The sequence below is a fragment of the Pempheris klunzingeri genome, chromosome 14 (assembly GCF_042242105.1).
Source record: "Pempheris klunzingeri isolate RE-2024b chromosome 14, fPemKlu1.hap1, whole genome shotgun sequence".
NCBI classification, from domain to species: Eukaryota; Metazoa; Chordata; class Actinopteri; order Acropomatiformes; family Pempheridae; genus Pempheris; species Pempheris klunzingeri.
In genome coordinates, this window is record NC_092025.1 from 12834526 (window position 1) to 12860505 (window position 25980).

At 43.1% G+C, this 25980-nt stretch overlaps 4 protein-coding genes across 4 annotated transcripts; 2 read left to right on the plus strand and 2 right to left on the minus strand.

Moving 5' to 3' along the window:
* Positions 1-562: 562 nt before the first annotated feature.
* proser1 (proline and serine rich 1) lies at positions 563-8849 on the minus strand. The gene is made up of 12 exons (XM_070844253.1): positions 8221-8849; positions 8061-8126; positions 7654-7722; positions 7332-7426; positions 7105-7198; positions 6713-6823; positions 6233-6334; positions 5589-5667; positions 5193-5285; positions 2609-3959; positions 1879-2023; positions 563-1743 (listed from the first exon to the last, which is right to left on the minus strand). Exons 1-12 carry the CDS (start codon positions 8263-8265, stop codon positions 1618-1620), a joined length of 2376 nt encoding a protein of 791 aa, XP_070700354.1. The 5' UTR covers positions 8266-8849; the 3' UTR covers positions 563-1617.
* Positions 8850-9097: 248 nt separating this feature from the next.
* vps36 (vacuolar protein sorting 36 homolog) lies at positions 9098-14070 on the plus strand. The gene is made up of 14 exons (XM_070843477.1): positions 9098-9263; positions 9472-9540; positions 9661-9731; positions 9949-10063; positions 10217-10306; positions 10892-10978; positions 11454-11486; positions 11708-11785; positions 12022-12156; positions 12288-12353; positions 12456-12520; positions 12915-12999; positions 13190-13266; positions 13452-14070. Exons 1-14 carry the CDS (start codon positions 9168-9170, stop codon positions 13531-13533), a joined length of 1149 nt encoding a protein of 382 aa, XP_070699578.1. The 5' UTR covers positions 9098-9167; the 3' UTR covers positions 13534-14070.
* Positions 14071-15725: 1655 nt separating this feature from the next.
* LOC139213297 (thrombospondin type-1 domain-containing protein 1) lies at positions 15726-22571 on the plus strand. Its single transcript, XM_070843963.1, has 8 exons — positions 15726-15767; positions 17326-17442; positions 18363-18754; positions 18866-19526; positions 20098-20259; positions 20402-20807; positions 20893-21433; positions 21544-22571. The coding sequence occupies exons 2-8, from the start codon at positions 17391-17393 to the stop codon at positions 22174-22176; spliced, it is 2847 nt and encodes a 948-aa protein (XP_070700064.1). The 5' UTR covers positions 15726-15767; positions 17326-17390; the 3' UTR covers positions 22177-22571.
* Positions 22572-22809: 238 nt separating this feature from the next.
* Positions 22810-24942, minus strand: fgl1b (fibrinogen like 1B). Its single transcript, XM_070844051.1, has 9 exons — positions 24937-24942; positions 24735-24833; positions 24275-24542; positions 23880-24039; positions 23693-23790; positions 23456-23547; positions 23236-23361; positions 23081-23145; positions 22810-22990 (listed from the first exon to the last, which is right to left on the minus strand). The coding sequence occupies exons 1-9, from the start codon at positions 24940-24942 to the stop codon at positions 22810-22812; spliced, it is 1095 nt and encodes a 364-aa protein (XP_070700152.1).
* Between the last annotated feature and the right edge of the window lie 1038 nt (positions 24943-25980).

Genomic DNA, 25980 nt, shown 5'->3' on the forward strand with positions numbered 1-25980 from the left:
TGTTGAGCAACATAACAGTGCTCCTGATAAGCATTGAGCAGAGATCTAAGTGGAGTGTAATTGAGCTAAATCTGTCACAATAACTGAGGGTTGGATAATGAGAATATAGAAAATATAATAATAATAATTGCATATCGGTTAAGTATATGGTGACCACAGCCTTGAGTAAATACTCAGTTATCTGGTCATATTTGAGGCTGAAAGTTAACTGAATGCTTTTGACCATGAACCTTTCTTTTTGTCCTTCTCTTTGCTGATACAATAGGCCCATAAAGACCCTTTATCACTATTATTTTCTTAACCTATTACAATTGATATTTATCAGACTGTTCGGCTTCTTAGATATCTTTAAATATCTTAAAAGCAAATAACAACTGGCCCTAAACTGTAGGATTTGCATGTCTAGCTGTCCTTGTTATTATGAATAAGCTGCAGTGAAGTTATTCCTTGCACAGTGTTTCCATCATTTAATCCACCGCCATTCATTTTATGCAGCGGGGTATTCATAATAGCCACGGCTTTGCACAAAATAGAGATGAAGCAGCAACAGTTACAGCAACCAGCAGTTTACTGACAAAATAATAAAACAGGTGCAAATACAAAAAAAAAAAAAAAGGGCAAAATAGACAATGTGTGTATTACTCCCAACGCTCTGCAAGGGTGCTGGAGTGTACAGTAAATGAAATAAACGTACAGATTTCACTAGATTGCAAAGCATTAGCGAAGAATAGACGGTTTACAACTCAAGTCCACATATCACTCAACAAATGCTTCAAATTGTTCTCAGCAACATCCACATCCAGTACATTTGGTCAGATACTGTAATATCAGTACTAGCTGGGTGACGTCTGTCAAAACAACTCTGTAAACATACAAAATGTAAACCGCTGACAGCCACGAGTGTGTGTTTGTCGGAAAAAAAAAACCACAAACATGAGTGAAACTGCCAAATGCACATTTGTGTGTACGGCACCCTCGCCCTTGACACAGCGCAAGAATTTAAAAAAAACAATTCATGATGTGCCCACTTCGAAATATGACTGCGCCTTACAACTTGATATACCACCTATATCACCTAAAAATTTCATGTGATAATACAATATTAAATTCAGGAAAATTAGTCAGTATCCTTGCATGCATGTCCTCTCCACTGAGACCGGACATGAAATTCAACATGAGGATACTGTCAAGTCATTACATGATATCATGTACATTTTTCAATGTTTCTATAATTCATTATTCACTAATAAATGTTGATAAACTTGATTAAAAAAAAACAGCCGAGTCCAGCTAACATTAAAACCAGTCACAGTCTACTTGTAAAACCTAACATCTCTGACAACTGATATTTACAACTGTTCACTACGAATGATACAAGACATACCGTGTGCCACCTCCCCCACACATTAGTTCAACTGTTCTTACAATAGTGTTCCTTCTGTTAAGTCATTCTGGCTGTAACATACACATTACTGAAACTCTTGAAACTGTCCTTTGCTCTTCAGGGTTCAAAGCCAAAGAAAAATAAAACATTTCAGCAGTTGAGGAGTAGGGCAGGGTGTACATTAGGGGGTCAGCACGTAAGTGTACTCAGTGGTTCAAATTGCATTGTGGGTTTCACTGCCAACCCAACTGTGGGTGCAGGCCTGGCTGGAGGGGGAAGGGGTTTCCTGGACCTGGTGGGTAGTTGGTGAAACTGTTGGCCTGGGGAGGAAAACTCTCTAAAGCAGATGTGGGATGAGCCTGGAACAAGACAAGAAAAGTAGTGTTTTTGTAGAAGTGAGTCTTTATCAAACTGATATTCAAATACTTCTCTTCTGCCAGAGTGCAGTGTGTGTGTGTGTGTGTGTGTGTGTGTGTGTGTGTGTGTGTGTGTACCTGCAGCAGGGCAGACTGCATGGCTGGGTTGTGCAGGCCACCAAGGGCAGCAGGGGAGGGAGAGGGAGAGAAGCCGGGTACGGCAGGGAAGGACAGCAAGCCCGGAAACCCGCTGCTCCCTGGAGGCTGGAGCCCACTGCTCAACCTGTAACACACAGAACAATTAATGCCAGATTACAGTATGAAGGTGGTGTATGGCTGGATATTGCATTTATCTAATGTGTACGTGTCTAAATTTGTTCTTATTTTACTACGCGATTTTGCATGTATGCACTTTAATATAACTGTATATATATATATATAACTGTTGCTCATTTAATAGCTCTTCCAAGATGGATATCACGTGCATGAAATGTCAACAGAAGGTGAGGCTCGTCATTGCAACACATGTTCACTGACAAGATAAGGTGCCAATAATAACCTATTAGTTGACAATAAACTTTGAGATACAACATATCATCAAAGTCTATGCCTGACACTGTCAGTAGGTGTTACAAGTGGACTTTGCTTGTTGTAGGTGCAGTGTTTCCACTTAGTGGAAAATTGATAGACACCATTTATGATGCCATTGTATCGTCAAGTGGAAACACATGTCACATGCTCTAATTAACCCAGAGGCAACTGTACCAACTACTGTGGTTATTAAAAATAGAGTAACAGAATCGAACTACTGCTGTATGACAGCAAGCAGAATTGGCATACACAGACCTAAACTCAAGAGATCACATACCCGGGCTGGAAGTTGGAGCTGAAAGCAGACGCGAAGCCTGGTAAAACTGGCGATGATGATGGAACTCCGGCTGCAGCAGCTGCTGCGGCTGCTGCCGCCTGCAGCGGTGCCACAGATGCGACTGAAGCCGGGGTGGCCCCTGGCAGTCCCATGAACGAAGACAAGACAGGGCTCCCTGCACTGTGCCCTCCTGAAACCCCCAACCCCGGGAAGGCAGCAGGGCCAGGGCCGGGTTGAAGGCCTGGGAATATAGAGGGGGCAGAGGTGAGGCCTAGACCGAAAGGAGAGGCTGCACTGGGGGCAGCGCTGGGAGCCAGGCCCGGGTACATGGAGGTTGGTGGATGGTTAGAAATGTTGGTAGTGGGAGGCATTGCGGGCATGGATGCAGGGGAGGAAGAAAGGGAGGCAAAGGGGGCCAGGCCGGGATAATGAGAGGGTGCTGGGCTGGAGGACAGAGCTTGGAGGCCGGTGATAGCAACAGGACTAGAAAGAGAGACTTGAGGAGAACCTGAGGGGTGCGACAGACCAAAGGAACGTGCGAGGACAGCCTGCGCAGACCCTGGCACCACCAGGGAGCTAACAGACGGTGTGCCAGAGCGAGAGGTGCCCTTGAAAGCAGAAGGCACAGGGCTGTTGCTGCCACTGTTACTACCCCCAGTGTGTCTGTGCAGGACTCCAGCCGCAACCATGGCAGCCTGCACCTGTGCGGAGTGAACTGTGGAGGGTTTGGGACTGGGGCCTGGGGTGGAAGAGTTCGGAATAACTTGAGTGGATGTTCCAGGAGTGAGAGACTGTGGTCCAGAGGGGGTGTAACTTCGGATCACTGACCCGGAGGGGTTACCTGCTTGTGGGTGTAAGCCAGAAAGGGAGGGTCCTGACAGGTGCTCTGTGGCCTGAGAAAACACCTTCTGCTGAGCTGTAGCCATGGAGTTCGTCTGACACAAGAGGTCTGGACCGCTGCGGGAAGTAGCAGGGGTGCCTGGTCGGGAAATAGCGTGGAAGGGGGAAGAAGAAAACCCCCCGCTGCCAGGGATAGGAGTTCCACAAGGCGTGCCTGAAGGGGTGTGGGCTTTAATGACAGAAGAGGGTGTCGGTGTAGCATGTCCACTCGGGGTCTGTGGCCCAGCTTTGATCACAGATGGGGATGGAGCAGGGGAGGGAGAGGGGGCATTGGGGTTGTGAGAGGGCACCATGCCGGGGAAAACCGGTGTGATAGGGGTTGTGGGAGTCGGCTGAGCAGGAGAAGCCTGGGGTGGGACAGGGTTAGAAGGCGTGGACCCATGAGGAATGAGGAGAGGCCCGCTGTTGACTCCAGGTGTGGTGTTCTGTGGATTCCCTGGCTTGGCGTAACCTGGAAAAAAAGATCAGAGTTGGTGAAATGGGTCATCTAAAATGATGCCTTCTATTATTATAGCGGTGGAATCATCCAAGAAAAAGAAAAAAAAACAAAACAATCAAAAACATTGAAATGATACCACATAATAACATTAAATGATTCATTTTGTGTTTTTTTCTTTTTTTTTCTGATGAGTGGTGTTATTGTTTAAAACTAATTTCATTCCAGGACACAGACAGAACAGGTTAAAACCCAACAGACTGTTACAGAAGAAGCAGTCCACTTGCATCTAAAAAAAAGAAAAGGAAACATAGCAAGGAGGAATAGCCAGAGAGCATCCTTGCGTGCAACTTATTACATGGAAATTCAAACAATTTTCAAGATTGGAATATGTCTTCTTCTTACCTTTGGGGAAATGTTTAAATCTTTATTTGGCTTGGTGACCTCAAATCAACTTTCATTACACACTGGGAATGTTACCTCAACACTGCTTTGGACATTTGTCAATTTAATGCCACTTGAGACATCTTTGTGCACAATATCTCCCCAAAGGCCCTAAAAGATGTATTTCAACTGTGAAAACTGATGAGACAGTGTGTGTTCATAAAAAAAATAAGTCATCATAAGCGGTGCATGTTAAATGCCAGCGCACAGCATGATTCCAGAAAGAAAAAAGATTAATGACATTAGTTTGGAGGCATTTCCATCCCAGGCAACCAAGGACCTGTCCTCACAAGTCACCAAAACAAACTTCTACAATGAATGACCAGAAAGCACAGGTAACAGCATGTTGCGCTGTAGTACAAAAGTCTTACCAAAAATACATACATAAAAAATAAAAACAATAAAAATTTGACTACTATTTTATTTGTGTGTTGCTATCATTCTGTGGGGTTTCAGAATTTTCCATTTTGTCTGCTTCATCTCAGTATTTTTGGGGGGGAACAAATAGTGGAAAATTTTGTATTGCATCAAAAAGAACAGAAATGTGGTTGCGTTGGATATACGACTGATACGACGACATCCCCGCCCCCATCGAAAGTGATCACGAAGGGGTTTATTTGGAGGGGTTATTTTTCTGGTCACTCAGTGTACGCCAACAGAAGTAAGAAGCACATTTTCACCGGATAAAGGCATTCAGCTTGAGAAGCGCAGGTAAGCGGCATGCCAGGTAGTTAGGCGGCAAGCTTCAAGGAGAGTTCATTGCTGTCACACACGCACGCGCGCGCACACACGCTCGAATCATACCTGCTACTTTGTGGGCGGAGTTGTAGGGGGGAGGGGGCACGTTGGCAGTTATAACCCCTCCCACAGAAACAAGGCCTGCGTTGTTGTATGCACCTGAGTAGCAGTTGCAAACATTAACAGTGTCCACCACGCATTCATACACACACACACACATACAAACTGAAGGGTCACGCACATCACACTGCGCTAACTAGCTATACTTCAACCAATCCCAGAAGGCAGTGAAAAAAACATGCCTAACTGTGCCCAAAACCACTCAAAGCAGCATTGTTAATCCCTCAATTATCTGAGAAGTTTCATATATTTTCTTATCTAGTTGTATATAGTGTTCGATTAATGGACAGGGCAGCGAAAGGTACTGTGAGCATAAGTGTGTGCGGGTGGGCTGTTGCTTACTTGGCGCGATGGTGGCATGGGGTCGGCACGGTGGTATGGGGTAGGGCACGGGCCGATGAGGGTTGTAGGATGAAGGAAACTAGAAAAAGAGAGAACAAAAGATGTAAAACTGATCTGCCAGTGTCTGTAAGTATAAGTGAAAGATGAATGTGGACAGTCTATTCTAAAAGGCCATTTAAAAGCTAACAAATGAGTCGACATTTGTATGCAGCAGTGTTTTTCTTTATTCTGTTCCCAAATACCAAGATGATTTTAAAATATATTTTAATAAATACCACAAGTTTACATCGTTACGTTAACATTACCTCTTCACTCATCATTTACACAGTCTTAAATGAGAGCTAGCTGGAGCACAGGGTGCATGTTTGTTATTTATAAGTGTGAAAGGTGGCTGCTTTGATTGTTTCTGTATGTGATTTTATTATTATAACAATGCCCTCTGCTGTACAGTCTTTACTTCCATCAATTTAGCAGTCTTGCCATGGCTTATCTTAGCTTATACGATAAGGCTTGATGTGCAGGTTGAAGTTTTCATTATCTGCAAGTAACATAATTACCCATGTGAGACTCAGTCATGAGATTTATCTGGGGCATCCTGGCTCTAATACATCAGCCCAGTCAGTGACTCCTACTCTAGTACTTACAGGTTTGAATGGTCCAATAATTCGAGAAGCAATTCCTTTCCCCTCCATATTGTTAGAGGCGTCCTCTTTCTTCTCGCCTTCTTTCTTTGCAGGAGGAATTCCCTGTGATTATGGACAAAATACATTTTGTTTTTCCATGTCGGGCGAAAAAAAACCCAGAAAAACCTCCAGGGGCTGAAATGCATGTGCTGTCTTGCTCAATTAAAATCACAAGTTTTCCAACTTTGTAATTTATTTTTAAAAAGTCTATAGGATTGAGGATTGAATGTCAAATATCAACATTTTAATGTGCTGAAGATCAGAACTTTGTTCTGTTCACGGCTATCCTGAGACACGGAGGTGGAACAGGTTACACTAAGATATGCTATAAACCAACATAATAAAATCTACATGTTCGTTTCTATCATTAGTTGGTGGTGGTTAGCTCGTGGTTAGACTATGTAAAATCCTTCAGGACTGGGAAGCTCTTCACATACTTACAGGGAATGTGCCACTGACCAGGCTGGGTCTGCCTTTAGGGTATGGATTTCCTGGTATCATACCACAGGAGGAGATCATGGCTACAGGAGCCTTACAGCCAACCTTACACACCTTGGGAGACAGAATTGTATCATCTTAGAAATTGTGTATGTGTTTGTGTGTCGAGCGTGCATCAAATATATGACAACATCAGGAAAGTAAAAGATCATGCATTGACACATGCACACTGACATTTTAAAAGCTATAATTACATCAATTGATTGTCCCTGTATGTCTCACAGCAACAGCAAAATGACTCCACAAGTTCTTTTCTGATTCTTGATATCAAAACATACACATAAGACCTCGAAGAGAAGCAACACCACAAAGTTGAATTTGTATGCTGAACTTACTTGCTCCAGTATCCTGCGAGCCCGCTTCTTCTCAGACAAGTGAATGCGGAACAGATCCTCCACAGGACGATAATTTTGAGCATCTGAAATGTTCCTGTATGGGAACAGAAATTCAATATTTAACACGTGACCAATTCAGCTTCCAGCTACACAACTGACTATACCAAATACGTCTATGTCTTAAAGCCTGTTCAGCGTGCTTGACTGGATTTTCAAAATGTACTCACAAAGCTATTAGTTCCAAGACAATCAGCCTGTCCTTTGAGAAGGTGAAGCAGTTCAGGATATTTGCAACTTTGGTTGTAGGGATTGCAACCATTTTCTAAAGGCAACAGAAGGAGAAACATTTTGATGTAACACTTTTAGATACACCAGTGAAAGAGAGGTGTCAATACAACGCAACGCAACACATTCTTACTGTTTCACTATTATTATTAGCAGTTGTTTCCACACACTTATTTTATTTAGTATTATCATGATTTCTTTTTTTGGCTATGTATAAATGGATTAACATGTAAACCAAAACCTTTGGAGCTCTGAATCACTCACATGTTGCAGAGCTTTGACTGCTTTGATCTGTGGCTCGGCCCATGAGAAGTACTTCAGTATCTCCATCACCTGCAGACGTTCAAGACAGTGTTACAGCTCACAATGGCTTGAGCTGCTCTATTATGGAAGTAGTAATAAGGATTTGGACAACCACCTTTATTAAGTTAGAAAACAAGATTTCAACACTTTTGAGTTGAAACCATTTCTTTGTTTAGCATGAAAATATCAACTGTGAGTACATATCTATCATCAGCATGCATTAGAGCTAAGACAGATTTAGTGATTGTATTCATTCACACAGATTTGCCAAAGCAACATAACTAACAAGTTCCATTTTGAGGCGTGTCTCACTGCGGATAAACTGAGAAATAAACATTACATGAGAGTGCTGCTGTTTCCAAAGTTACCTGCTCACTGGAGAAATACCCATGCACCTGCTCTATGGCCTTGATCCGCTGGTCAGTCAGGACGCACTGAAAGGCAGAAAGAAGAATTACAAAACCCCGAAGATGAGAGGATTTTAAATCTTTAGATCTGACAGTCAGTTTGGGATTAGACACTCCTTACCTTTCTTATCTCATCCAAGACGATATCAAATGATTTCTTATCCATGTTTGTAGATTCAAACAAACGTTTGCCTCTTTGTCAACGAACACTTATTGTTACACTACGCAATTTATAAATACTCTTTTTACAATACAATAGATAAGGTTATTTATTTTAAAATGCATTCGGACTCGGACGGAATCCAAAGTACTCTGTTACTCATCCAACGCTAAAGTTAATGATTTAAATTCATAATGTTGCGAATGCATAATCTGTGGTGATGAGTATTTGCAGAAAATCATTAACTTCGTAATAAATCCGCATGGTCTGTACAGTCCTGATCTATCATAAAACTTTCCGCCCCCGAACAATGACTTCAAAACAAGAGAAGCTGTGTCTGCAGTGCAAAACCTGTCTGCACCAGATTTGTCCGCAGCTAACAACAAGCTAGCCAGCTATAGCGACATTAAATGTGAGCACAGCTCAACAAAGACTCCGCGAAATGCAAAAAAAAAAAGATTTGCACATCTATTCATGCGAGCTTAAAGTGATTCCGATCCTGGTGATAGTTACAATAAAGGCTGGAAAATGTAGAAATACATTGTAGAAATCATAAAATACGCGCTAGAATAGGTAGCAGCCTTGCTAGCTTCTCCTGACAGCTGGCGCTAGTAACGTCAATACCGGAAAGGACCCCTCTGAGGCAGCCTGTCAGAAAAGACACCTTGTGACAAATTATTTTAAAACAACAAAACTAAACTTAGTTAAGGTAGTATTATCAGTGCAAACAGGTTGAATTATAGTGGCAAAAATGATTAATTGGACTGGTTATATTTTTTTATGATCTACCTTTGTGTTTCTCTGCAGTCAGCGTCAGGCCAATTTTGGACAGCGCACAGGAAGTAAACATAAAATGTTTTTCGGCAGCGGAGTGTAATAAGGAGTAATTGCTTTTGTAATAGTGAAAAATGGACCGCTTTTCGTGGTCAAGCGGGCTCTTAGAAATAAATGAAACATTGGTGATCCAGCAGAGAGGCGTCAGACTGTATGACGGTGATGATAAGGTAGTTTTTTTTGGGCTGTAATAGCTAAGTTTGTGGCCTACAATAGTTGAATCAGCATCACTGATGGTGCACATAAAATAAGGTTCAGGTAGATTATACGGTTTAGGTACTTCTATGTGTAGTGAGAGGTGATTATAACACGAAACGAGAAACGTAAGGAAATGATAATGAAATAGTAACGCCATGTATTTTCCTGTCATTGTACCAGGCTAAACTGGATGTGGGAGTTGCCTTGTTGAGCACCCATCGGTTGATCTGGAGGGACATTAAAAATCACGTGAGACAGTAAACACCACATACTGCTGCACTGGTGGTGTGAGAATTGGTACAATATGTTCTCGGATTTGTGCATTATCATTTTGTGTGCTGACTTCTGTGTTTCTCTTGCCATCTGCAGGAGTGCTGCATAGCCATGCCCCTGTCACAGATCATCTTCTTTGAGGAGCAGGCTTCAGGAATACGGAAGAGGTGAGTGTCACTAAATACATGTTGTGGTTTCATCCATCCACCCATCCATCCATCCGTCTATCCCAGCTGACTTTGGGCGAGAGGCGGGGTACATCACAGATGTTGTGGTTCCTTACAACAGAAATGCAAACAATCGAAATGTATATCACAATCATTTCAATCAATTTACAAGAATGAAAAAAAGCCAAACTAACTATCAGCATTGTTTATCCTATAGCTCAAAAATTGTCATCCACCTGCACCCAACACCTGCCAACAAGGAGCCAGGACCCTACCAACACAGCCAGTACTCCTTCATCAAGCTGTCGTTCAAAGAACACGGGCAGATTGAGGTAGTCCCTCTTAGACGAGTGTAGCAAAAAAGAGCTTTTTGTTGTAACTTTTTTGTACTTATTGTTCACCACATAACGAGTCTTCTTTAGAGAGACTCTGTGTTTGATTCTCTATTACCCGGAACTGACACGGTGTCATTTGCTGTTATGCAGTTTTACCGGAGACTAACAGAGGAAATGACTCAGAAAAGATGGGAGAACACGCCAGCTTCACAGCCCATCCCCACAGGAACCGGCTCTCAGGTTAGAAGCCGAACCAGACGTCCTGTCTCATCCGATTAGAGTCTTGTCTTGTATTACTGGACTTTGAAATGCCAGCGATTTGTTTCCACACCACAGGACTGTAACTGTGCCAACCAAACAGACATTCAGCTAATAGGTGATGTACATGAGAATGACAAATTTGTCAGTTTAAATTGTTTTCCACAGGATGGCAGTGTTGTCACCATGATCGTGGGCTGGACAGTTTAAATATTCTGCCTCTGACTATTTTTGAGGGCTTTTCAGAAAACAGTATCAGTGTGCATGTTGTTGACATGTTGCTTTCCTCCCCTTTCACCGATATATGAAATTATGCATAGAAATTATGCACAGCATCTCACAACAGGATTAAAAAAATGCTTTTGTATGGGCTGTTTTGCATTAGTCTTGTATTACTTTGCAATACACTTTGAAAAAGTACATTTTCTGAACTGTATTTATGTACCGTAACAGCAGTAGATCATAATTTGTTCCCTCCTCACTGTTTGTCTCTCCTTGCCCAATGAGGCTTGTTACCAACTTGTGTGTTTCACTGCGTGTGTTTTTCTTTCCTTCGCGGCCATGTAGGCAGGAAGGACACGTGCAGTGGGGATTGTCGGCATTGAGAGGAAGATAGAGGAGAAGAGGAAAGAAACAGACAAAAACATTTCTGAGGTACTGTAAAGAGAAAATACTGAAGTAGCGAGATATGTGTGAGAAAGGAGGTGGTGTCACTCTAATATAAAGGCATAGATTTGAATAGAAACAAAGTTAGTTACTGCCCATATGTGTCATGTCATTACCCTCCTGTACTAAGTCATATTTTGGCTAGATACAGAAGGAATTTATTGTATGGTAATTTATTTATTATAACTGGCATGAATTCAAGCTGTCCACGGCTGCTGTGACATTCCTTAGACAGCTATGAAGTTATGCATTAATATAACCGCTGCTAATGACGCATATTTAGCTTCATGAAAGGTATTGACATTGAAACAAATGGGGTTTTAGGGCGAGGAAGAATTTCAATGTTATCATGAGCCAGCAGAGTGGTTGGGATGCTGTGGAATGGTATTTGAATTATATCTGTAGCCGTGTGGTTTATTTAATTGTCAGTGTTTTTGAGCACATATAGTCTCCTCTTTTTCAGGCTTTTGAGGACCTCAGCAAGCTAATGGTGAAGGTAAAGAATCCTTTCCTTTGCATGTTCGCTTTTTCCTGTGCTGCGGTTGTTGATTTAACAACAGAATTATTGGCTTTGTTGAAGCACTCGTATATTTTAACCATTGACATTTATCTTGTATGACTGTTTAAACATCGCGCCCATGGATTTGATCCATGTGCTAAGCTCATACAATGGTGTGCAGCAGGATTTGCTGAATGATTTTCTCCTCTAACTAACAGGCCAAAGAGATGGTGGAGCTGTCCAGATCTATAGCCAACAAGATCAAAGACAAGCAGGGAGACATAACAGAAGATGAGGTAAGAACTTAACAGCCCAACAGCTCAATCAGAAACAGAAGCAGGAGGATGATGGACGTAGTTTTAAATCACTGTACGAGCAGCAATAGTGACCTAGATCTATAAGTATTACTTTCCAACCTCACTGGACCATGACACACGCAACTGGTCTAGTCTGAGGCCTGATACACACACGTCCATACTGCCCACAATTAGATTGGTTTGCATTTAGCTAACAATTATGTCCTGCTTTACAGACAATCCGGTTTAAGTCCTACCTACTGAGCATGGGTATTGCTAACCCTGTTACCAGGGAAACACATGGATCAGGTACACATTACCATATGCAGCTGGCTAAGCAACTGGGAGATATGCTACAGGCACCTCTGGAGGTACGTATGAATTACTGTGTGCCAGTTGTTTTACATCTACACAGGCTGAGATCCTACATTCATTTCAGTCATGTCCTTACTGTCCGACTCGATTTCTCTCACTCTCTTTCTACCACGACCTACTCTCTCAGGAGCGCGGCGGTATGATGGCTCTCACTGAGGTGTACTGTCTTGTCAACCGCGCTAGAGGGATGGAGGTAATGCACACATGAATGCTCGCATTCACGCTACACGCATATGTCCTTGGTGGTCAGATACCGAGGGTCCTTTTTTTTTTTTTTTTCTCCTCCTTTCCGCAGCTTTTATCTCCAGAAGACTTGGTAAATGCGTGCAAGATGTTTGAGTCGTTGAAGCTCCCGTTAAGGTGAGTTTGAGTTTTTGTTTGTCTCTGGATCGCGGTGTTTAAATTATCTTTGTGCGCTTTCATACATCCATTTGTGTATGGACCAGGCCATGTGTTTATCAAAGGAATATAGGGCAGGGTTGTGCCTGCTTCACAGAGGCCAGGCTCTTCCTGCCCGGCTTCCTGTTGTTGGAAGTGATGTCCAGCCCTCTGTGAGTGTCACTTCCTGTCACTTCTCAGGGTTTCAAAAAACAACACAGGCCTGTTTCCCTGCCACCCATAACCCAGTTGCTATTCTGTAGCTAGCTCCCTGTTTTAGCTTAATTAAAGATCACTTCAGCGTAGGTCTGTTGACCAGATTTCCATCTCTCTCACACACACACTCTTTCCTTCATCTGTCTTGTCCCGTTTGCAGGCTGCGTGTGTTTGACAGCGGTGTGATGGTGGTCCAGCTGCAGTCTCACAGCGAAGAGGAAATGATAGCCTCAGCACTGGACAATGTAAGCTATACCGTTACAAACATTATACTGACATCGACATGGTTCAGACTGATCGAACAGCAAGCTCTGTTGTTTATCTCTAACAGTGAACAATATCTGAAGATAGGTCACACTTTGAAGCCCTTAGGTTCGAAGTTTTTATCTTTTTCCCTGTCTTATATCTTCATCTCATCATCTCCATCTTCCGCAGGTGTCAGAAAAGGGTTCTCTGACAGCAGAGGAGTTTGCAAAGCTGTTGGGTCTCTCTGTTCTTCTGTCTAAAGAGCGGTAAGTTGATTTATCAGTACAGCCAGAAAACAGTATGACAGTACAATACAAGACTCATCATGTCTTTTTTTTACTACACAGAGTATGCACAGTTTTCATTTACTTGTTTTTATTGCTGTATTTTGACACACATGCTTCTCCTTCTCCATTTCACCGTGTCCTTTTCTCTAACCTCTAATCTCCAGGCTGTTACTGGCTGAGAAGATGGGCCACTTGTGTAGAGACGACTCTGTCGAGGGTTTGAGATTCTACCCAAACCTCTTTTGACCCGTTGATATTTTTGAAATCAAAAAGACTTAAACTGTCTCTGCTGATAGACCGATGCACTAAAGCGATCTTCTTACCACAACATGCAAAGCAGCGGAGTAGTACTGTGGTAATGAGCCTATCCAGTGTGGTTCTAATTATTGAACAGTTGGTTTTCTGTCAGTGGCAGATCTCTGCAAAGCCACTGTAAAACCTGCCATTTCCTATCTAGACTCTGTCTTTAAACATTATTTAGGAGATACCTTTCCAGAAACAGCAAATACTGTACATGCAGCAAAGTATCCCAAGAATTTGTTCTGCTTAATGATCACTAAGTTTGTTTAGTAATTAAAGGGTTTGGGAAAAAATTTCTTAATGTAATATACTCTATATAATTTTTGCACCGCCCTGATTTTGAATTTCCTTGATGACACAGTCTTGCACCACACAGCTCATATCTTTTTACAAGTTGTGTGGACTGTTGTGAAAAAGCCCCGAGGCACTGATCACATGATTTCTAAAGGAAAATACATTTATGTAATAAATGATTAAGGAATCCAGCTTGTCGTGCCATCTTATCTAGAAAACACACCCCAAATGTCCGGGTTTGCTACTTCACCTTTCATTGTGTTGTCATTCATGTTTCTGTCTGAAAGTGTCGCTCCTCCTGTCAAAAGTGTCTTTGAATGCAACAGCCTCTGTCAAGGATACATTCAAGACAAGTCAGTTGGGTTCAAAGCTTATGAGATATACGGCACATTGCCAAAAGTCATGCTTCAGACAATTATTCCCTTCAATTCATTCCAGTTGTTAGTGTTTTGAGGCAAGACTGAAAGATAAGTGCCCGATTCATGGACCTGTGAAGCTTTGGAGACAAGTGCGTGTGAATCACTTTCACAGTATATCAAATAATGAGTAACTGCAGAAGTAATAATAAAGGAGTGAAATATGAGCATTCCTGATCTAAGCAGCTTCTTGTCAAAATGTTGTACTTGCTGCCGGGAGTCTTACCTCTGTACTTGTATTTTTATTCTCTGTGCGTCCCTGTAGGGCTTTTTACGCACAGAATAGAAAAGATCTTTGTTCCCATTGTGCACAGAGCCGAGCAGCAAAGGCTGTTTCATCTCCAGAGGAGCTTCCTGTTTTCTGCTGGCTCTCTCTTGAGGGAAAAATCGAGGTCTACGGAGCGCTACAGCTGATTAGATTACCCCACCATGTGGTTCACTTATTGATTGTAGATGAACTCAGTTGGTTCAGGAAGTCTTGAGATCTGAACTGAGGCACGTCTGATGACATTCAGCTTTTGCATTATAGCAGAACGGCTTGTCAGTCATCTGGTGTTGGGGAAAGGTTATCTGATTGTGTGAGATCAAGAGTTCTGTGGTTTATTACCCTGACTGCATTGTAGAAAATGCTGAATTTAGTTCCCTTGCGTCATGGGCCTATTAGGATGCACAATGCTATTCTGTCTGAGCTTCTTTTTGAATACATCATGGGTTTATTTTTAAAACGCAACCTCACAAGAACTCCTTTAAATTAAAGGAAAAGATTTATGTGTGACTGACACTCGAAGGAGTAAATTATAGATCCATCTGTCGAATCTCGCATATTTCTCCATGGAGTCACTTTCCTCAGGCACCTGCGCTGAAGTCTTTTCATGACCCAGGTGCCTGTTGTTCAAACTGATAGTAATCTGTTGAATGATTCACTTTCCACAATATAAAGCAATGATTCAACTGCCAGGAGAGAAAAAGGGTCTGTCATGTGCTTTAGTGTATTATGAAGCCCTTAACCTGTTAAATTATGGCAACTTAATTTTCCACAAAACAGCCTGTTTGTGAAGGCACTGCATGGGCACTCAGCTATTATTTTATGATTCTGTTTTGGTTTTTTTTCTTCTTGTTTTTTTCCCCCAATGTTTCCTCAATTAAAAAAACATTTTTTTTTTTTTTTTGCTGGCCACTACGTCACAGCACCGTTCGTTAAGGTGCACATAATAATAATAATAATAATAATAATAATAATAATCATCATCGCGCCCTGCTGTCGGCAGTGAAGAGTCGGTGCGGGTGCGCTTCATTCACGCGCCGCTCTGGACGCCGGCACGCACCCTCGGAGTCCTCTGATTGGTCCGTGGAGCCGATCACGGCGACCGTCGCTGAAATTATTAGACGTTTATCGGTCACAAGAAGCGCGTCGGCCCGTCGTTGCCACGGCTTTGTCGGACGCTTGAAGAGGAATAATCAATGAGAGACGTGAGTGCGCCTGTTTTATTCTCCAACTACTCAGACAGTGAAGGTTGTGGCCATTGTGCGTCAAAGGCACCTTGTGCGTATCGCTTAAAAGTGAGGTTTACAAGCTTGTGTAAGTTTTGTATTCGTGCACAATAGTGAGCAGGAGTTGATCATGAGATATGCAATTTCAAAATAAGCGACGTAGATAGCACAGTTGAGTTGAGTGTGATATTCATAACTGTTTGGGACGTAACTCAGATGTCTTCACCTAATAATACATATTAAGCAAACTTTTTATTACCAGCTACAGTGTATGCTGATTTAATGAATTGCAGCCTTCAGTGCAAAGCAACTCCACAGCAAACGCCCTGTATTATAAACTGTGACAAGTTGGGCTCATCTTGCATATTTAGTTAACAAACATGGGCCAGTAGAATTTGCATATTGTCGCATAACTTCTGCTGCTTGACTACAGAGAGTAAGGATCATTATGAAATGAATATTATCCACATATACAGATATACAGATTTCGCAATCGAAACTGTTCCAACCTGTTTCGCTGGTGTGTTTATAACTGATGGACTCATATTTGTAGGCTGAGAGGAAATAAGCAGAAGGGGGGGCTGCAAAGAGGAGTCACCTGCCAGGTCAATGCTGAGATCATATTCAAGGCAACTGGTTTGACAGCAAAGTTTTGTGATGACAAACGTGACTGTGGAGACCAACATCATTGCATCAAAACTGTTCGGCTGTGTGTTCATATTTAAAGGTTTCTCTGACACTTAAGGGTTGATTATTAGTCATCAAACTGATGGGACACATTTGAAATTCAAAGACAGGCAGCACCAGGACGTTGTAGGAAACACTGTGTTTTAGCCTGGTCCAAAGATTGTAACAGTGGTTAACTTAGATTTGAATTGAAGAGAAACTGTGGTATGAAGGAGTTTTTAGTAATCAGCCCTTTATTAACTGCTGGATGAGGAAAATGCAAACAAGAGAAAAGACTGGACAACAGGGGAAATGGGAAAAAAAAGCGTACTTTGTGAGTAGGTAAATGATCAGGCTGGAAAAAACAGATGAGATCAGCGACTGTACAGGAACACTACTGAACAATATGCATCAGAGGGGATTTAGAAGCGGGTATGTGCAATGCCATATATCCATGGGGATATAGGATGTAAGTCTCAGCAGTCTGGTGTTCAAAATTCCAAGTATTGTTTTTTTTTTAAGTCTTTTATTTCTAAGGAAACAATAGACAGACAGCAAAGATTTGGCTCTACCCCATAAATATCTGTGATGGACAAAGCCCTCCTCTAGCTACTACACTTCTATGGTGACGACAGCATACGCATACCCATTGTGAAGATGGAAGGAAGAGGAAGACGTCACTGTAAATCCAGAAAACCCACGGTCACAGCTTCATGACTCTAGCCTTCCTGTTTTTCATACCTCAGATTAGAGCGCCACTTCTCCCATGCCTTCTCCTGTCTGATGACACCCACACGAACAATTGATTTTCCTTTCCTGCCGCATTCTTGTGAAATATTTGTTTATTTTGTGACTTGCCTCTGATTTGTAGAGGTCAGAAGTGGTGGAGGAGGACGGTCATGTGGTGTTGGAGAAAACAGAGGCACGGATATCGGAATGCCACAGGCTGTCTCACTGCTGCCCTTTCTGCTGGCGCTCATGGGATACGGTGAGTGTCAACCAAACCGTCTTGGCAGGGCCACTGACTTTAAATTAATCTGATCAAGCAAACATTGTAATTCAACGGGCTGCATTCTACTACGTGCCCTCAGTCAAATGGGAGAGGGAAGTTAAGCTGAAGGAAAAGGCAGAGGAGTGAAGGGGGTAGCGAAGGGTCAGCCTCTTCCTCCTCCCACACCCTCTTCGCTTTGTGAGGATGTGAGGTTTGCACAACAGGATTAACACATTACACAGCACAATAGCTCTTAGAATAATATACCACTGTGCTGCAACATTTTCATTTTTTTCCCAGGTCTGGGTGTTGTGCCATTTAACCCAGAAGTACTTCTAAGCAGTTAACTACTTCTTTAATGTGTGTATGAAATATGTGGCTCACTAATTCTGGTGGCTATCAGTTGTTTATGAGGATCCACAGTGTCTGTGCTGAAAACTGAGATCATTATTTAGTTGAACTGAACAAATTCCATCAATTGTGGCTGCGTGGTCATTAAAATTGAACTTGATGTCACTTGGACATGGGGAATATATCAATAGGCCTACACATCATTTATCCTTGTATAATTGTATGTGGGATTTTTCGCATCATGATTCACAATTTTGTTGTCAGAAGTGACACTACGTAGCAATTAAGCCACACTTCTCCCTCACCGATTTATGAATATGTGTGTGTCGACTAAAAATGACACTTCCCATTTGACCTCCACATTCCATGCAGTCTAAACGTTAATTAGACAACTTAACATATAATTGTTTGCACCTACACTGACATTAAGATGCATAGATTCTAGAAAATGTTAGCAAACCATTGCATTAAATTGATCTAGAAACCAGATGTTTATGTAAGATGCGTGCACAGTAGGTTAAGTGTTCTTCCTCTCCTATCTCACTTCTGTGCATCATTTCCTGTAGCTTTTGCAGGGCTCAATATCTGGCCGTCCTTCCACGTCGCCCTCAGCAACGCCAGTGTATTTGTGGACTTCAGCACAAAATCCGACAGCAGCACCATCCACAGCACGAGCCTCTCTCTGGTCAACACGGAAACCAACACCACCCTTCTCACCAGGACTCTCTACGGCAACCGATCGGCCGGTAGGGTGGAGTTCAACTGCTCTTGCTTCCTGTATGCGGGAACTTTCCGGTTCCTGCTGAAGCAGACCAGCATCTCATCTCCTCGTATCAATGGCACAGACGACAGCAGCGCAGAGATCACTACCTGGTGGTGGAGTTCAGAACTGCAGGTGCAGTGGCCCACCCTTCACATCGCTGTGGAAAGGGCCGGAAACCACTCCGGAGTTTTTCAGGCAAGACAAACAAAATGTCACACTTGACCCACCAAGTTATTTTATTGTGTAGCAGCATGATGACCAGAGTGATCGTCATTCTTCTCTCTTTCTCTCTCTGTCTCTCTCCAGGTTGGGATATCCACTAATGAACACTTTCAGGCTTGCACCAGCGGCATTGACTCCGCTCTCTTCCTAGAAGTCAGCTACATGGAGTACAACCAGATAGGGCGCAACAGCATCGACAAGGTCCGAGCCCGCACGCAACACCGAATCAAACCACTCCGCTCTCAGAGCGTTGAGCTGTCCTGCGCCTTCCCCTTCACAGAAAGAGACTTCATACGGGTGGCTGTGCGGTCTCCTCATGCAGCACAGGATGTGAAGAGCTCTGGACCTCTCTACCTGTCGCGTATCTTCTCCTATAAGCTGCTGGTGGAAAACGCCAATGCTTACAGGAGTGGTTGTGAAGGGACCATGACTGTTAAGCTTATAACCCCACCTTGTGCTCACATCAATGGGAAAGTGTTGCTGTACAAGGATGCCAGCGTTGGGAGAGGGGTCGCCGTTTCCTCCGGGATAGGAGCAGGTTTAACAGCACTGATGGGGTTTGGACCAGAGGAGCCCTCTTCTCCTCCGCTGGCCTTTAACTGGCTGACTCAGGGAGAAAATGAGACAGAGTTCAACTGCTCTGTGTTTTACCCAGGGAGGAATAAATACTGCTTCCACTTTGTTTTCAACTTCAGTCGATCCCCTAGTCCTGCACAGACCTGTTTGGTGGTTTATAGGAGTGCAGGTGAGATTTAACAGATCAGCACATTCACATTTGGCAGCTGCCGTGAATACATTTACACTGTTGCTCGTCATTCAGCGAGAGTCGACGGAGAGGAGGGATGGAATGGTTTTCTCAATAAGACCTAAATTTTGAGGGAGGGAAAGAGTTGCTTTGCTTTACTCATCCAGATTTTTCCCAGATTGTTCAAATTCAGTGGTGGAGAAAACTCATTAGTTTAGGACTGGCCTCATCTCACAGTTGGAAAAGCACCGGTAAAATTAATGATGGCTGAATCCCATTTAGCTGCTTTAGTTCCAGGGTCCTGGTGATGTGCCTGCACGGCTCACTGTCGCTATCATGGCTTAGTGTTAAGATATTTCCTCAGTGATTTGGAGGCTGAAGTTATAACTTTCTTTATATTTATTACTGATTTTATGAATCAACAGATGGGTATTTTAAACCAATTCAGTTGGATTTAGTCACATTTCAGTTATAGCAAATCTATTTAACTGTTTATTAACTGTTGTTAAACACACAATTAAGGCTCAGAAATTGGACATTTTTTGCTAAGTATGCTATGTTTTTTTTGCAGAGTCATGGGGCCCATGGCAGCCGTGGAGTGCGTGTAGTGTGAGCTGTGGCGAGGGCGTCAGGGAACGAGTGCGCGGGTGTTTGCTGCCCTCAGGTGTGGGAGGGATGCAGTGCACTGGCATGGTGAAGGAACAGTCCCTATGCTCTCTGGAGGACTGTGTTGGTCAGTCTCATCACCCCGTATCTCCCTTTTCATTCTCTCTGTCCCTTGATTTTCTGCAGAAGTTTGCTCTCTCATGTTTTCTTGAAAAAAGATGCACTGTGCAGCCTTCATACTTCGTACATTATCTCCTTTTTTTCCCCAGCGTTGCCTGCACCTTCTCCATCCCTCCCCCCTGGACCTGTCGGAGTTTCACCCCTAGGTGGTAACATGGTGGTAGTGGCTGGTATCTCCCTTTGCCTGGCTGTAATTCTGGCAACTATTGTGGTGACAGTATGGAGAAAGTTCTGCCAGACCCCTCAGTGCAGCTCTGTCCGCAGAGGCTCCATGCATTCCCCTGGAGGACGCAAGCTCTCTGATGAGGCCTCAATTTGTGGCCACAGCCTCCAAAGACCCAGCCTGTGTGACAGCCACAGCCCCCCGGGGGGCATGGGTGTGGGCGTAGCCCAGAAAGACAGCCAGCCTCTCTCACAGACCCTGGTGATACCTGTCTCGCAGGACCCAGAAAGACTGTCCCCCACAGGTCAGAAGATGGTGCCGCCAATATTTGGGTAGGTTTAGAACAATGTTTTCTTTTATCACACATAGCACATCTGTCACCCTATCTTAGGAACTGAAATATAATGATCTCTCTAGGTACCGATTGGCTCAGCAGCAGTTGAAGGAAATGAAGAAGAAGGGGTTAAAGGAGGCCACACAGCTGTACCATGTCTCTTCAAGCCCCGTCCATGACACCTTGTTAGAAACATCTGCTTCACCCACCAACTCCCCCATTCCTACACCAACTGGATTTGTTCATTGCGCGCTCCCTTTGAGCCTCCAGGACGACACCAAGCACAACCATTTTCACGTCGCAGCTCCCTTCTCTGAGCCCCCATCGCAGACTTCCAGGCTCACGCCGGACAGACTGAGTCCCAGAGTGGAGCTGGTCTTAGGCCCTCTTGCCTCTACTCATGCAAGCGGGGGCAGCTCAAAATGGCGTGACCGCACTGCTGACTGGGTGGAGATGGTAGAGAGAAGTGGGTTACCAGGCCTCAGAGACGGAGGCGATGCGGGAATGGGAAACTTCAGTCATAAGAATCCAAATTTCCGCCGGACCTCCAGTTTTAATGACACCAAACCCCAGCCTCCATCCTCTGCACACTCCAGACAGTTCAGAGAAAGGAGCATGACCCAGGTCGCCTATCCAGCTTTATTTATGTGTTTATTTATATTTTGTAAGTCATGTTTGAGTTGTTCTGTTTGAGCCTTTTTAATTAGCAAAAAATCATACCTTGTCCCTTTCAGGTTGGATCTCGGACCCTTCCTGAAGGAAGCTGTTGGACCAAAGGAGGATGGGAGAGGCAGCCATACCGCTCTTACCCCATTCCAGAGCATGGGGCCTCAGAGTGGGCTAAGTCCGGACCCCAGAGAAATGGCCAGAGGAGGCCCTGGATAGAGACAGCTGTTCCTTCTCACAACAATGAGCTCAAACACACGGGAACCAACACAAACAGCATTTCAACATCTGAGAAACATGCTAAAGCAGACCTCAGTGGCACAGGGGAAAGGAAAAGGAGTGGTGAGACAGGAGTTGTAGAGGGAGTGTCAGGGATTGGGGGTCCAGCCACGGGGCCTGCCCGCCTGAGTGTGGATCGTGCAGAGCGGGCTGAGCAGAACTGGAACCGTCGCGGCCCGTCGCCTATTCAGAGGAACATCCTGGCCCGGAAATTAAAAGAGGCTCAATCCTGCTCTGTCAAGGCGCGACAGCGCAGCTCCACCTTTAGTGTATCATCCTCTGAACAGTCGAAAGGTCGCTGCCACTCTCTGCCGATGTCCGGGGACTACAGCAGTGGTGGTGGCGGCTCATCCTACAGGCTGAGTGAGGCGGAGCAGAGGATGTTGGACCTAGATCTTTCCTCAGCACATGCAGGGGAATAGGAGGAGTAGCTATTGCTATTTATGTTTATTCCCTAAATCCTCTCTGCTGCATCTGTGACTTTAACCTCAACTTAACAGCCACACATATCAGTCGAGATTGTATTATATGCAAGAGCTTTAGGGAGTTTTGTTTATCTACGGGAAGGAGATCAAAAAGTAATTTTCTTCCTTAGAAGATATTTAAGTTTAAAACAGTTTTCTATTGCAAATTTTGATTGTAATTGTTTTAATATTTCAAACTCATCATGCTGTGAAGTCCCATTGTAACATGTCCATTGTGGTTCACTGTTAAGGGTCAAATTGGATGTGCGATATATTCATTGTCGAGCATTATGTATGCGTTTTCTGCAAAATGCACAAGTTAGATCGATAGTTTGCATTTATATCTATGTTTGAGGACAAATATAAATGTCAGTGAGGCATCGTGACTCTGATGCTGTTTGTTTTATTATTTGAATAATATCATACACTTTACAGAAAGCAATGCTTACTGGACTGTATTATCATTATAGGATAATGGTTTCAAATAATGAAGCAAAGGGAGAAATTAAAATACAAATATAAAAATTGGCATCTTTTTTTTGTTTTTTACTACATTCTGTATTATACAAGGGAATATGATGCCTTATGTTATTACATTTCTCCTGCTCCGCTGCCCACGACGTCCAAGAAAACCAGAGGCCGCACCTTCATGGTGGTGTGTCTAAGGGAATACCAAAGGCCCCTCCAGGTCCCCCACACCACGCCATTGTCATACTGGCCCTTGTACTTTCCTGAACGGTAGAACTTCCCATTTAGGTTGGCTGCATGACATCTGTAGATAGAAGGATAGTGCACTACGTCAAGGATGGAACATTTTCCAAAAGACAATTTGAAGTTTTCGCACTCGCTCTGGTGGTCTCACCTGTTGAACCACCATCCTGCCTTATTCTCCTGAGCACAGCTGCCCTGGAGGTAGCGGTCATTGTCCTGTCAATGACCATCACCATCATCAGTGTTATCACAGTCATTGTCTGCACAGTGTCAAAAACACCATCTTAAAATGGATAGATTACTAACCTGATCTCTGGTGCTGAACTGCATGCCACTGAGGGAAGAGGACCAATGCTCCACCATCCCCCCACCGCCTGTCAGAGCATTTCCAGCTTGCCCACTATACTGGCCGTACTGAAGACGATATCTATCCTGGAATAGGTATTAATTCAGTGTTTTTTGAGGGAGGGGGGATCACGGTTACTTGTGAGACAAAGAAACAAAACCGTAAAATTGTTTATCTTACGGCCTCATTAGTGATCCTGAAGTTCTCATAAAATGCATGACTTTTCTTTCCATCCCAGTCCATTAGATCTATCTTCACCAGATTTGTACCTTCTGGACAAAGAAATACATGCACAAAAAAGCAGCCTTTCAGACTATAAGAAACAAACAATGAATACAGCAAAAGACTACTACTATAAAATTAGTTCCTTTCCACATTGAATCAAGAATTCTGTGATTTTTTTTAATATTTTCCAACCTTTTGAGAGCACAGAATAAATGTGTTCATTCCCCAGCCAAAACTCATCATTCCACAGTTTGAAGTCACCAAAGCCGTCTCTGTAGTCCACCCAGTCCCTAAAATGAGAATTAGGCAGATATTTTACCTCACAAGAAACACCTGTCTAAACTCTTATCTTCTCTAGCTTCTTTCTGTGCTGAAACACCTGTTGAAGTCAACTTTTCCGTGCCGACGTCTCTGAAACACTGTCCATCCCCCTCCATCCTCCATGTCGCAGTAGACCGAGAAAGGCTCCTGGTGCGGCTTGGGCCTGATGCGGTAGAAACCACTGGGTGGTCCCAGTCGTTCGAACAACTCAGAACAGTCTAGGAAGATGGGATTAAAAAGGCCTTAAAGACTGTGCTCGTACCCCATTATATCCTTAATTCATGTTGCATATTAGCACCTATAAACTACATAAATGATCAAATCTCAGTGAATAGAAATATGGAATCATTTTCTGAATTCTTTCCTGCACAGTAGGCTCTGTAGATTGCACATCCAAAACTGCAATTTTACTTTAAATAAACACTTGTAAGATACGATGTGAGCTTCTCTTACCTTTGTCATGGACAATTAAACTGCCCGCAGGTGGAAGTGGTTTCATCATCATCATATCAGAGCTGTCTAATGTCCCACTGCTGTTGTTCTTTGCGGCGGGGGCTGCGTCAGTTTCAGCTTCACCGTTAGACACGGCAGGTTGAAGTGGCTTGAAGTATTTGTGCATCTGCAAGTGCGCAACCTGCCAAGTCCCAATCGAGAGTTTATTCTCCAGTTTCCTTATGCTGCGCTTGAGAGCTGCAACCTCTGACCCGCATGGGTCCATCACCTGAAATGAGGAAAAACCAATTTCAAGTTATACACGACATTTCTAACCTTGTTTTAGTGCAACACTGGTACCCTGACAGATTTATTTATTTCTATTCTACTTTTTGAACCATACATTTTCAATTTGTACTGCCAACACAAAAGCCAAAAAGAGATATCCTGAAGCTCTAGAAGAGAAGGACAAGCTACATACTGACAACTGTGTGAGAGAGGCCACGGCCGGGCGCACCAGAGCCAACAACAGCAATACTGCCATGACTTTTAGGAAGAGATCCCCAGCAGCACAATCAGTCTGAAATTATAAACAAAACACATATTAATGACTGAAGAATAAATATACCAATCAAGAAAGTACAATTCTTTCAACTTTAAAAAATCTCCGCACCCGATCTTACCTTCATTTCTCGATGCCTCCCCTTGTTTTCTCCAGGTTCAGTGTTCTTTTCTTCTCAGTATTATTTATAGGCAGAGCCGGTTCTGCATGGTCCACATTAAAGGATTCGACCCACCTTGCCAAACACTGAACTCGAGCCAGTAGGTTGTTTTCCTCGTCCATCAGGCATTCTAGTATTTGGAAAGAGTAGCTGATCCCAGACCTGCAAATAGCCTTATGGACAGAGAGCGTCGAGAGGACTCCATTCCTTACATACCAGAAGAGCCATCCTTCTTATTCTTTCAACACTTTATTTTTCATCCAAGAAATGTGGATATTCTTTGTTTTCTATTATTTATGTTCCATCTTTGTCCTCTCCAAGGACATTGTGTTTTCATTATTCGGAAATCAATTTGACTCTCATACAGAAGGTTCAGCTGAACTTGAACCCTTTCAAATTCAACCATGTAAACCATGGAAGATTATTCCAATTAATAGCAAAAGATAGAATAAAGAAAGTGATAACCAAAAGAAACTGGTTGTTCTTGTTAACACCACGTGTTTTTACAGAATATAGATAATGAAAGAGCTAACTGTATCTAAAACAGCAGAAGACTGGTTTAGGTGAGAAATGTGGATGAATACTGAAGTTCAAAGAGCCTAGTAATGACTTGAAACTTACAATTTTGTGGAACCAACACAGAAAAGACCCAAAGGTATTCAGATAACACTGATGTGAAACAAAACAACAGATTCACATCATAAAAGAGAATATAAGGAATTGGCTCCCCCTTGTGTTACTTTTTTATTATTGAGGGGGGAAAAAAGTTTTAAAAGAATATTTATTTATTTATTATTTATGGTATTTGTGGTATGGTATTATGGTATTTAATGTGTATGAGCTATATGTTATTTCCAATTAATTTTGACTGAGATACATTTAAATTTCCACGTCATGATCTGATGCTCTTTGTTTTCGAAGAGCTTTTCACACACAGTTTGGTGTTAAAGCCTCAAATTAGACTTTTTTTCTGGCGGGTCACGCGTTCGGCTGAGAAATATAACT